General features: G+C 37.3%; 1 protein-coding gene across 1 annotated transcript in view; it reads left to right on the top strand.

Annotated features, from left to right (window-relative positions):
- LOC150093710 (centrosomal protein of 290 kDa-like) overlaps window positions 1-14,158 on the top strand; it is a 400,621-nt gene that overhangs the window by 183,520 nt on the left and 202,943 nt on the right. The window contains exon 11 of the mRNA XM_090412504.1: window positions 13,319-13,441. Coding sequence (XP_090268630.1) covers window positions 13,319-13,441 — 123 coding nt within the window. The remainder of the gene's footprint in view (window positions 1-13,318; window positions 13,442-14,158) is intronic.

The raw sequence follows: 14,158 nt of genomic DNA, 5'->3' as shown, positions 1-14,158 counted from the left end.
AACCTATTTCTATATGTAAGCGCTAACTTTTCAAAAATTTTCATCACCAATCCAGAGATACTAATAGGTCAATAGTTATATCAGTCTTTGTATCACCCTTGTTCAATATCATACATTTTTCAAGCTCCTGTTGAGTCCCAAATTATACTGCCTAGTCAAAAGTACCCCCTATTTAGCATCCATGCTGATGTGGCTGAGATAGGACTGGCTATAGAATTAAAAATGAACTGCTTTGTTTGTTTACAAATGCCAGAAGTATCAGAAATAAGGGGAAGAAAATGATTGCAGTCACTGAGTTTATTTGCCCCAAAATCATTACAATAAGTGAAACATAGTTGAATGAAGATGATATTGTAACTGGAATAGAAATGGAAGGATACAGTATTTATCATGAGGATAGAAAGGGCAAGAAGGGAGGAGGAGTGCTGCTGATGATAGCAGGGGAATTAAGTCTACATAAGGTAGACATGAAAGGGGGAAATAGTGGCAATGGTTTTGAGGAGTAGTGTGGTGTAATGTGGAGATTGACAGGAAGATGTACAGTCGGGTCTCTTTTTATGTGGTAGATACATTCCACAGAAAATCGCGCAAAAAAGGCCTAACTTATGTTGAAAAATTAGGGATACGTTCCATAATTTTCTAAAACCACATAAAATCGAAGCAATGAATTAAAATAAACCTACAATCGCATAAAAAAGTTTATGAAAATTCAGGAAAATAAGAATGCCTAAGTTTGTTTTAAAGCGTTATTCATTTAATTTTATTGAAAAGTAAATTTTTTTTTTTTTTTTTTTTTTTTTTTTTTTGTCATCAGAATTATCATCGCTATTAGACAATATTCGGCAACATTTGCAAACTGGTGCAAAATCACTTTCATCACCAGAAGAGATAGTCACTGCATCAGATCTGTATGGTAAAGGCAATGGTTCTTCACAAACAGAATTAGCTTCACCCTCATTCTGTGCTGATTTTTTTTCTTCTGACAATGTAATCAGTGATTAAACTTTGCAATGATGATTTCACTAATTTTTTATACAGCTCGCAATATCCAGACATACAGTTCTTCAGCTCACGTTGGAATTTAAAGGCTCGTTCAGAATTTGTGTCATTAACAAGAAAATGATTTTCTGATTTATTGCACAGTTCGAGACCTTCTCGAATTATATTTGCTGTGAAGGGGAGAGGTTTTTCTTCCGCTTCACTATCGTTTTCTGGATCCTCGATGATATCTAAAGTTAATCGATATCCAATAATATCATCGTCACTTAAGGAATTATCCACATGCTTGTTTAGAAACCGTAGTGCCGTGATTTTTTAAAAGTAATAGGCCTACAGATTTAAATTTTAATATGAATAAGAGACAAGGAACTTTGTTTAATTTTGGTGTTAAGAAATCTCTTATTGAAGGTGTTTGTGATGCAACAGATAGTGATTCATCCACCTCCAGCCTACAAAGCAATCTCCAGGATGTACAAAGGGAGGGGAAAACTATCAGCACACAATAGAAAAAGTCTGCATTTACTCATAAGTACTTATAATAATATTATAAATTTTTGGTGATCAGAATGAGATATGTCAATGAAAATCAGCACAAATTAATTTAATGTTTATGTTTAATTAATTAATGATCAATTATTAATTAATGATAATAAATCAGCTAAATTAACAATTAATTATTAATTAATATATTACAAAATAACCAAGGTGTTCCATGAAAATTTTAGGATTTGTGAAGTGTTCCTTCGTAGGAAAAGTTGGGGAAACGCTGGATTACCCTATTATCGGAATGGATTCTCTTTCTGTTGATATGCACAGAAGTGTTGAAAGGTCTTGTATCTGTGGGCATACTATACCGTATAACTTTCAAATCTGCATAAAAAGAGACCCGAGTGTATATAGTTGGATGTTGTTATAGGCCTGGGAATGTGGAAGGTGGTGATGAAGAAATGTATAAACAATTTGGATTAGTGAACAAAGAAAGGGTAATTATTATGGGTGATTTTAATTATGGTGGTATAGATTATAGATTGGAATGAAGAAATAGCATTTGGGAATAAGGAAAATTAATTTCTCGAGTTCTGGAGAGATAACTCTCTCAGGCAGCACATAAAGGAGGACATGTGAGGATCGAGAGATCTAGATCTGATCATTTCATCATAGGATGTAATTGTGAGAGGGGTTTCACACTTTCCTCCAGTTGGTGAAAGTGATCATGAAGTGATCACCTGTGTTGTAGCTAGTTATATGCAGACTTTTGTGAGGAAAGGATATATGTGGAATTATAAGGCTAGTGATTATAACAAGCTCAGGAGACAGCTTGGAGCTATAACATGGAATGAGGAGTTGAGCGGTAAGGTAACAAATGCTGCATGGGAACTGATGAAGAATAACGTAACAGCATCTGTGTATGAATGTATTTCGAAGGCTAAAAGGCTGATATGGTAGGTGTAAAATGGAAGAATGTGCAGGAAGTACAAGATGAATAATGGATTTTGATGAATGAATGAATCCATCCAAAGATGAATAATGGATGAATTTTGGAGGACGTAGAAGATGAATAATGTTAATAATCAGTCACACGAAGAGTATAAAGAAAAAGTCGGGAGATTAACTCAGTAAGGAAAACAAAAGTGCAGTATGAGCAGAAATTGGCAAATCAGGCAAAGAAAAACCCTAGAGAGTTTTTTTAAATATGTGGCAAGTAGAAGGAAGAATGATCATGGTAAGATGAAGTTAATGAATCAATGAATGAAAGTGGTAGAATGGTAAGTGCTGCAGAAGACATTGTTGAGGTAGTCAGTGATCAATTATAAGAGTGTTTCATCCTGATCAGGGTGGATGTAATTAAGTGTATAGGAAATTAAGTGTACAGGACATAGGAGAGGATGGCTTAATTGTGAGTGAGCAGGAAGTATTTGAGGAAATAAATAACCTTGATGTCAATAAGGTGATAGGATTTGAAGACATATCACCAAACATCTTAAGGAAATGTTCCAGGAAATTGGCAGTAGCATTGGCATGCCTGTTTAATAAAAGTCTTACAACAACACAGGTTTCAAGGGAGTGGAACAAGGGTAAAATTGTTCCACTGCATAAAGGTGGCAATAAGGCTGTAGCTTCAAATTATAGGCTGTATATCTGGAGTTGTGTTGAAGGTACTGGAGAGATTGGTGAGAAGCAGAATACAGAAATGGGTTGATAACAGCAGTATTCTCTTTGGTTATCAAAATGGGTTTGTTAAGGGGAGATCATGTTTCACTAACTTATTTATGTACTATAACAAGGTGATAAATACCTTGGACAGGGGAGATGCATATACATACAGCGGTGTACTTAGATTTTGCAAAAACTTTTGATAGACTGCCACACGACAAGCCCTTAAATAAACTGGAACAGATGGGATTGGATAACAGACTTCTGAGTTGGATCGGTGACTGGCTGTCAGATAGGTATCAGAAAGTTTCATATGGGGTGCAATATCCCGAAAGAGAAAGGTCACTAGTGGTTTACCACAGGGGTCAGTTTTAGGGCCATCATTGTTCAATTTGTATGTTAATGATATTGGAGACTCATCCCAATATCATGAAATAGATTTTTTATGATATTGGGATGAGTTTAACTAGTGATATGCAGATGATGCAAAACTGGGGAGAGCAATGCATAATCAAGTGGATGTTATGGCCTTACAAGAGGACTTGAATAGATTGCATGAATGGGCAGGTAAGTGGAACTGTCAGTTCAATGTTGCAAAGTGTAAGGTTTTGATATTTGTTAAGCAACGATGGGATGCAAAGTATACACTTGGTGGAGAAACTTTAACAGAAGTAGAGGAGATGAGATCTAGGAGTGATGGTAGACGAGGACCTGAAATTCGGGGGCCACATTGCAGTTGTGAAGACATCACATTGTATAATGGTAATGATGCGGAGGACCCTGACATGCAGAAATAGAGAGGTTATGATGTCATTGTATAAGGCTTGATCAGGCCTCATATGGATTATTGTGCACAGATTTGGTCACCTGGTTTCATCATGATGAGGATATGTTGGAAGGGTCCAGAGAAGATTCACAAAGGTGGTCAGTGGTCTTTGGAATATGGAGTATGAGGACAGCTTGAGAGAATGTAAGTTGCAGAGTCTCGTGAATAGGAGGAAGTGAGGAAGGATATCATTGAGACATATAAGCTAGTTAGGGGTTGTTATCGGGTTGGCATGGAAGAGATTTTTCATAGAATCGGGGAAGGGGGGGTAGAATAATAGGGCCATTGCTGGAAACTGTATAAGGAGGGTGTGAGGAGTAGGTTCTTTGCATGGATAGTGGTTGGTGAGTGAAATGCATTGCCTGAGTGTGTTGTGGCTGTAGACACACTGAGTCAGTTTAAAGCATGGTTGGATGAGCATCGTGTGCAATAGTGTGTACCTCCCATGATGAGTCTCTGACTCCGTGGAGGTCAAATGTTAATAATAATAATAAAAGCTGGTATGTTTAGGAGAGAAATTTATATGGAATAAGATGGAAATTGCTCAAAACACTAAACTAGGTATACACAAAACAGAGTTCAAACCTCAAATCAATTTAAACTTATAGATCAGAGAGCTGCATTTGAAATAAAATAGATGATCAAAGTTTGGAGACTAAAAATATGAAAGTTCTAAAAAAAAATTAAAGGAGTGAAGTGGATTATTAATAGTAATGTAATTCACAAATATGATGAGCTTACAATGAACTTAAACTAAATTACATTAAGAAAATTAAAATATATAATATAAAAAATATTTTGTGATGAGTATCTCATCTCATAATCAGAGTGAATACACAAAAAGAATGAAGAGCTGCATGAAGTGAGATACAGAGTGTTCCCATTTTGCACATGCCATCCACTCTCATAATACTCTTAAGAACTCATGCAAGATGTATAAACATAGTCCTTTACACAGCAATAAACAAACTTACACAAAAAGCATAGGTACACATAGCATGATACAGGTATGTAACAATGCCATGGCTTGAGAAGCCACAAGGAAAGAATGTCAGTAGTGCACGGCAGTTGGTCAGAGATTGCTTGAGAGTAACAGTATCAGACAGCATACCCAAGGTCAGGAGGATAAACCAAGTTGGAATTAAGTGGATGAGTAGGGATGTAAAGCATTAGTTGCAAAAAAAAGAAAACATTGTGGGGGAAATACAGGGTGGTCATAAATTAACTTTCCCTCTTTGGAGGCAACAGAATGAGACCAAATTTTATATTGAGACTTTTTGAAGGTATGGGGAGATGATTTCTGCAAAAAAAAAGATTTAGTACCAAAAGTCGCCGATAGGGGAAATTTTTGCGCTGGAAGAGCCGAAAGCTGTTAAATATTTGCAGTAAAATGCAGGTAAAAAGGATTATGCAAATTTTACTGTGCGTACGTGACAGCAGCACCACCAATTCCACTTAAAAAGGGATTGGGAACGTTCAGGCAGTTATTCGAATGACTGACGAATTGTGCTCAATATGCGTACTACCTTGCCTCAGCGTGCTTTACTTGTTAAGTTGTTTTACCTTAAAAAGTGCAATGCTGTAGCGGCCCTTCGGGAATTTAGAAGGCTTCATAACCTGCGTACAGGTCCTATGTCAGCTGTAGCACTGAGAGCTATGATTAAAAAGTTTGAAGAAACTGGATCACTAAGAGTTAGACCTGGCAGAGGACGGAAAGCAGTGCAAGAAGAGACAGTAACAGACATTGCTACTGCGGTGTTCGACAACACAGGGACCAGTACTGGTCCAAGCGCTCGCCAACTTGATATGTCTTATGGTACAGTGTTGAAAATCTTACGAAAAATGCTTCACTTCTATTCGTATAAGTTCAGTCGTGTGCAAGCACTAACTACCACAATTTGTTGTACACAAGAAAGGTCAGCACATTTAAAATCATGTATGTGGTCCAGGAGACCACATACACGATTCTGATGAATAAAACATTATTTCCTGTGAGTTCAATCACTACATTAATTTCTGTGTCTCTCACAAGTTGTTGTTTTAGTTTAATTATTATTATTCTTATTATCATTGTAATGTGCTACATATCCAGCTGGAATGAGTGATGCGGCTGTTGCTTACATCGTCGAAATGTTATTATTCCATTTTATCTGCCTTTAATGTCTGCTTGTTTTTGGCTCCCCCAGCGCCAAAATTTCCCCTATCGGCGACTTTTGGTATTAAATATTTTTTTCGCTGAAATCATCTCCCCATGCCTTGAAAAGTCTCAATATAAAATTTGGTCTCATTCTGTTTATTGGTTTTAGCTTCAGATGCTTCCAAAGAGGGAAAGTTATTTTATGGCCACCCTGTATAAAGAAAAAAGTGATCAGCATACTATTAGCAGTACAAACTGCAAGCAAGAAGGATGACTAGTATGGTAAGGAAATCCAATCAGACTATGAGAGAGATAATTAGCAAAACAGTCCAAATTAAATCCAAAAGAGTTTTTTCGATATGTAGCAAGTAAGAGGGAAAATGACTAAGCAATGCTTTAAACATTTATTATTTAATAAATGTTTAATATTTAAACAAAAATTTAAACAATGCTTATAGTAAGAAGGTAACTGAACCAAAAGAATAGTTCAGCTGATGAGTGATCATTTTGCAAAGGTGTATCATTAAGATGATAACTTTACAGTTGCTGATGTAACAAAGACGTTGTTACATCAGCAACTAGGAGGTATTCAGCATATTGAAAAATATGAATGTGAACACAGCAGTGGGACTGGATGGCATATTAGCCCATGTACTACATGGATGTGCAAAAGAATTAGCATTGCCTCTGAAGAAGTTGTTCAATCTAAGTCTCAGCTCTGGCAGGGTTCCAAGGAAGTGGAAAGAGGGGTAAGATAGTATCATTGCATAAAGGCGGCTCCAAGACAGAGGTAGCAAACAACAGACCAATTAATATATCTGGAGTGGTCGTTAAAGTATTGGAAAAGTTGGTGAAAGGTAAAATACAATGGTGGGTGAATAGGAATGTGATACTCTATAGTGGGTAGCATGGCTTAGTAAAAGGTAAGTTCTGACTTAGTAACTTATTCACATTTTATAATAAAGTAACAGCAGAATTGGATAAAGGTAATGGCCACACCGTGATACTGAATACCTCCTCTTAAATCTTTCCCTATGTACAAATTAAAGAGTAGTGGCCCCTAGTACTGAACCCTGAGATACTCTTCTAGTTACCATCATTCTCCTAGGTTCCACTTCACCATATAACTCTATGATGTCTATCCATCAGCTATCTCCCTACCCATGCTACTAGCCTCATATCCATTCCCATCTGCTCTAGTTTTAGTAATAGTTTTCCATGTGATATTCTGTCAAATGCCTTGGAAAAGGGAAAGATTTAAGAGGAGATATTCAGTTGTTTACTGAGGATGCAAAACTGGGGAGAGCAATAGTTGATAAAGGTGATGTAGATATCCTGCAGGATGATTTAAATAAATTGGCATTATGGGCGAAAGATAACAATTGCCAATTAATGTTGCAAAATGCAAGGTCTATGCACTTCGGGTTGAAAAGGTTGCATATGGTGTATCATATTGATGGTATTGGTTTGCAGGAAATTGACAAGACTAGGGACTTAGGGATAATGGTGGACAAAGAGTTTAAGTTCAGAGGGGACATATTGAAAAAGTTGGTAAAATAACTCAACGAATTACTTGGATGTTGAAAAACATGCTAACAGTAAAGATAAGGAAGCCATTTTTCCCTCTTTATAAGGCTATGATTGACTACCTGTGCACAGAGTTGGTCATCTGGGTTTCTTGGGCACCAGGCAGTGGTCGAAAATATTCAGAGACAAGTGACCGAAATGGTGACAGATCTGTGGAATACTTCCTATGAGGATAAGTTAAAAGTTTGTGAGTTATAAAGTTTAGTTGATAGGTGGAAAAGAGAGGACCTGATAGAAACTTTTAAGATATTAAATGGATTTTATAAAATTGAAGCAAGTGAAATTATTTGATATATGACAAATAGTCAGAGAACTAGGAGCCATCCATGGAAGTTGTGTAAGCATATGGTTAGTAGGAGTGTGAGGATCAGGTTTTTTGCATGGAGAGTGGTGAGTGAGTGGAATGGATTGCCAAAATTGGTTGTGAGTTCCCCTGATTATGAATGGATTCAAGGAGAGATATGATAGGATTTATGTATATAATGGTTAATTAGGGTCTCCCACAATGAGTCTCTGGACTCCATGGAGATGCTGTAAAATAATAATAATAATGTAAAAGTACAGAGAGAGAGAGAGAGTACTTTTGGGGCATCACCTAGTTAAACAAGGCCCTGCCGCTTTTTTCGTCAGGGAACCAGGGTGAACAGTGAAAATTCAGCTACTAGAGTGGGACCTCCTACAATGAGTCCCTTGACTCTGTGGAGGTCTGTTGATGATGATAATAATCATAATACTAATTTGTTACTTCTGTCTTAGAGCCTCATTTATGCAGCGGACCTATTTTCTTCTCTTTCCACTCCCTTAGAAACCTCCCAGGAGTGAGCTTCAAAATAAACAGATTGGTCAGAGTTGGTGCCATATCTGTAGCAGCACATTTTCATAATACATGGGTTAATAAGCTCTCCAATCCTGTGGCTGTGTTCTTCTGCAATATTGTTCTCAACCTGGATGGTGCATATTTAAAAATTGATTACTCCGTAACTTATTTCATTTGCGACTGTTACCTCCCACCATTGGGACCCATTAATGTCGTTCTTCCTTTTACTTGCCACATGTGAAAGAACTCCTTGAGATTTCTTTTAGTCATTAGCTAACTTCCTCCGATAATTAGCTTTCCCATTCCCTACTGTGCCTTGTACTGCTCGTGGGCTTACTGATCATCTCTTATTTCATATTCCCTCTGCACCGATTTTTTGCAACTCCTGTTTAATGATACTCTTCATCCATATAACTTCTATCTGATCTATTCTCTTTACTCTTGGGTATACAATGTGATAATCATTTCCTGAAACATCCTAAGATCATTTCCTATGTACTGGTAATAGTCCCCTCCAAATTACTATGCCATTGTAGCTTTAAGCCGACCCTGCAGTTTTTCATAATCCCATACTTTGTAATTTCACACATTATTATTATTATTATTATTATTATTATTATTATTATTATTATTACCCCAAGACCTCATGGAGTCAAAGACTCATCTGGGAGGTCCTTTTATCTCACACACAGCTCATCATACCATGCCTTGAGCACATTCAAACCCCTTGCAGACACCACACTCTCAGGCAAGGCATTCCAATCATTCACAACTCTGCATGAAAAAAACCTGTCCCTCACTCCCCTACTCACACCCTCTTTATACAGTTTCCAGGGATGACCTCTGGTTCTCCCCCGATCTCCCACTATTTTCTGTAGAACTTCTCCAGCATTGATCCTATAACAACCTCTTATCAACTAGTAGGTCTCTGTCATATCTCCCCTCTTCCTCCTGTCCACCAGACTCTGCAAATTACATCTTCTCAATCTTTCCTCATACTCGACATTCCAGAGGTCAAAAACTACCTTAGTCAGTCGCCTTTGGACCCTTTCCAACATCTCTTCATCCTTCTGAAAACCCGGTGACCAAATCTGCGCACAATAGTCCATGTGTGGCCTAATCAAAGCCTTATACAAAATTTTAAAACCTTACATTTTGCAACATTAAACTCGCATCTCCATTCCATGCCCAATCACTCAATTTATTCAAGTCTTCTTGTAAGGCCACAACATCTTCACTACTCTTCTTGGTTTGTCCCAACTTTGCATCATCTGCAAACAACTGAATATCTCCATCCAAATCTTCACCTATTTCGTTAATATACAAGTTAAACAGTAATGGCCCCAAAACAGACCCCTGAGGCACTCCACTAGTGACTTTCCTTTTCCTAGATATCACTCCCCCATACACAACTTGTTGATACCTATCAGATAGCTAGTCTCTAATCCAATGCACTAATCTAATATCCAACCCCATCTGCTCTAGTTGGACTATCAATTTATCATGAGGTACTCTATCAAAAGCCTTTGCAAAATCTAAGTATATTACTGTATCCTTCTCCTCTGTCCATGGAAGCAGTCACCTTATTGTAATAAGTAAGTAGATTACTAAAACATGACCTCCCTTTAGCAAATCCATACTGTCCATCAAAGATAATACCATTGTTGTCAACCCAACTCTCGATCCTAGTTCTCACGAGCTTCTCCAACAACTTAACCGCAACACCTGACACACAGATACGCCTATAATTTGATGCTTGAGTTCGATCACCTCCTTTATGAAGTGGCACAATCTTGCCCTCCTTCCACTCCTTAGGGACTTGACCGAGTGCAAGACTCGTACTAAAAAAATATGTCGATAGGTGTAAACTCCCTGGCACATTCCTTCAGAATACGTGGCGATATATTATGAAGTCCCACAGCCTTATTAGCATCTAGTTTACTCAACTCTGCATACACCTCTTGCTCACTTACAGTCAGTCTCTCCTCCCCATCATCTACTACTCTCAATCTCTCCATGAAGTCACATTCACAAGATTAAAAGACCTTTCTGAATTGCTCATTAAGTATCTCCACTATATCTTCTGCAACAGCTGTCTTTATACCATTTTCTCCTTATCAATGTCATCCTTCTATAGTCATTCTTTCTTTTGCTAGCTACATATCGAAAGAACTCGGTATTCTTTTTGGCTTCGTTAGCTAACTGCTGTTCATACCTCTCTTTATTCATCCATCTCACACCTACCTTATTTAACCTTCTCGCCCTTGGAATACGCTTAGACGTTGCATCTACTAGATAGTTTTTGAAAATCCCCCGAGCTGCATTGATCTCTTTTCCAGCTAACTCCTCATTCCATGCTACACCTGCAAGCTGTCTCCTGAGCTCTTCATAATCATACCCCTTATAGTTCCACATATATCCTTTTCTCACAGAGGTCCTCACACTGCTGGCAACCACCCAGGTAATCACCTCATGGTTACTCTCACCAATTGGTGGATGATTTCACACCTCATTTATAATTACATCCTCTGATGAGATGACCAAATCCAAGACCCTCAATCCTCGTGTGCCCCCTGTTACATACTATCTGAGGTAGTTATCCCTCAAAAACTCAAGACACTCATTTTCTTTACTCCCAGTGGCTATCTCATCATTCCAGTCTATATTGCCATGATTAAAATCGCTCATAATGATCATCCTTTTCTTATTTGCTTGGCTAATTTGATTATACATTTCATTATCACCACCATCCACATTACCTGGTCTATAACAACATCCAACCAAGTATTTGATTCCATTCACCTCTATCTCACACCATACTGCCTCAAAACCACTGGCACTATTTCCCTCTTGCATCTCTACTTTGTATAGACATAACTCTTTCTCTATCATCAATAGCACTTCCCCTCCCTTTTTACCCCTTCTATCCTCACAAAACACATCATACCCTTCCATCTTTCCTGTCAGGGTGTTGTCCTCTCAGTGGTGTAGCTGGGGGGGGGGGGAGGTCCTCCCCTAGCGGCACTTTGAACCTTTTTGAAAACTTGCAGTTAATTCTAAAATACAATCTCGAGAACTCAGTTCCAAATATTGTAATACTACTGCGAATTTTCCTCACAATTGCTGTAAGTGTTGCTAGTTGTGAGAGGAATTTTCTAAAAAAAAATTGATTAAGAATTACCTACATTACTATGAAAATAGACTTCGCCAATGTCATCGACGATTTTGCTAACAGAAAAGCAAGAAAAATAACATTTTTGAATGTTGAAATTAAAGTTTTACTTCAAAAATAAACTTAGTGTTTTAATTTATTTCCCTATACGTCGTTTTGACTTTCTGTAATATTTTTGGTGTGTATTGAGAGGGGTGGCAACAGCTCTAGCTACGCCACTGCGTCCTCTTCCAACCATGGCTCACTTATTCTGACAATCTTTGGGTGAACAGACGCAATTAATGCAACCATTTCATCTTCCTTGTTTCTTATACTTCTAGCATTTGTATACAAATACAACAGCTAATTTCTGGATCTACAGCTAGTTCCACTGATACCACTCACTCCAGTGGCGTAACTAGAGGGTGGGGGGGAGATTCGCCCCTGGCGGCACTTTGAACCTTTTTGAACTTTGGCAGTTAATTCTAAAATACAGTCTCGGGAACTCATTTCCAAATATTGTAATACTACTGCGAATTTTCCTCACAATTGTTGTAAGTGTTGCTAGTTGTGAGAGGAGGAGGTTTTCGAAATAAAACTGATTAAGAATTATCTACATTGCTATGAAATAGACGTCGCCAATGTCATCGATGCTTTTGTTAACAGAAAAGCAAGAAAAGTAACATTTTAGAATGTTGAAATTAAAGTTTTACTTCAAAAATAAACGTAGTGTTTTAATTTATTTTCCTATACGTCGTTTTGACTTTTTGTAGTATTTTTGGTGTGTATTGAAGGGGGAGGCAAACTCAGGGATTGTCACAGGCAGCAAAAGCTCTAGCTACACCACTCACTCATTCGATGTGATCTCTCCACGCTCGACTGGAGCCATTTCTCTTTCTGCTTATTCATTTTAAAACATATACCCCTTTATCAACCGAAAATTCAACATGTTTTGCAGTCTCCCAGATTAGGATCACATGTTCACTTACCTCAAATGGAGAAATTGTGGCTACGTTGGTTACCGCTGTGTTCTCTGATGCTATAACTAGATAAAACACTCTCGAAGCTGGAGTCCCCTCCATTATCTTGTCTCATGTAGTTAGCACAGATAATAATGGAGTGGGAGAGGATCTCCCACTCATTGTGGGAGATCCAACACAGGTGCCGCTCCCCCACATTTATTCGCCATATAAAGGACCAGAGCACTGGTGAAAAGCGGTGTGGAAAAAAACGGATCCTGCTTGCAAATGAATTTTGACCGTCGAAAAACATAAATGACGCACTATATATCACTTGTGAATGCATGCAAAAACTAAATAACATACTAAGACATACGAAAGTACAGTGAAATGAATACACTGAACTCAAGTCGATTGAGAGAAGAAACGCTTGGAAGGTCTGTGAAATGTGGCAAATTTATTGCGTGTTGTATACAAAAATCAAACTCTGGCTGTGCATATGTCAGAGCGTTCTACTTATTTAGAAACACCTAAGTTTTACTAATGGTAGGTTTTAAAACAAGTAAAGTTAGACTGTGAAATTTTCGTTGTTTAAATGCCATAAATTCTATGCATCTCATATTAAAATGCTATTTAAATATTTAAGCTCATCCAGTAAACTATTGCAATGTCGAATCCTCGTGAACAGGTTATCCGATGGGAAGAAAGCAAAAAATGGCAACAGACTGTGGAAAAATTAAAACAATCAAGTAAGCAAAAAGACCAAGAAAATGAAAATTTACAGAGGATAAATAAAGGTTTGCATTGCCAGGTAAGTAACTGGTATGTATATATATACATAAATAAAAACTGAAAATAACTGACAACCGCTAATTGTTGTGTAAAAAATTATATAATTATATATGATTATTTATATGTTTTTTTTTCTTCCTTCAAAATTTACTCTCCGCCCCCCTAATATTCAAACTCATTTCAGCTTCTGAGTTTAAGTCAGTTTTAATTTATTAAATCAAATTTAACTTACCTGACGTTATATAAATTTTCTGCGTTTTCATTTTTGAAAATGTTTTTCTGCTCGTATGATGCTTCTACTGCCATCTGGTGTTTATTATTAATAAAATTTCTTATCGAAACAGCTGATTCGAATGTTCTTTTTCTCCAATTAGGAGGAAATATAGGATTCTAGACAAGGAAAGATAAACCATGTTGTAAGAGGCAAGCTTTTAAGATAAGAGTTGTTGAGGGCAATGCTTACTTTACCGACTTCCAGCATTATATATATAAAACAATAGTTTGATACTGTTTCTTCCTTTTTTTAAAAAATATGACACAAAAATATAGAAAATTCCTGTAGAAAACCAACTTCATGCTTCGAGTTCTTTTTTTTTTTTAATATATTTATCCCGATATTGTAGGAATATGTAGCGAGCATATTTATTCATTGTGCAGTGCGAGGATTTTGGTGTTAGCAGTATTATATGATGGGTTTTGTGATGCAGTGTGTCATCCCGTCATGAGTCCTTGACTC

Source organism: Typopeltis vanoorti, chromosome 23 (genome assembly GCF_054136105.1).
Source record: "Typopeltis vanoorti isolate ZY-2024b chromosome 23, IOZ_Tvanoo_1.0, whole genome shotgun sequence".
In the NCBI taxonomy this organism is placed as follows: Eukaryota; Metazoa; Arthropoda; class Arachnida; order Uropygi; family Thelyphonidae; genus Typopeltis; species Typopeltis vanoorti.
This window is presented reverse-complemented; position numbering and strand designations above follow the sequence as displayed.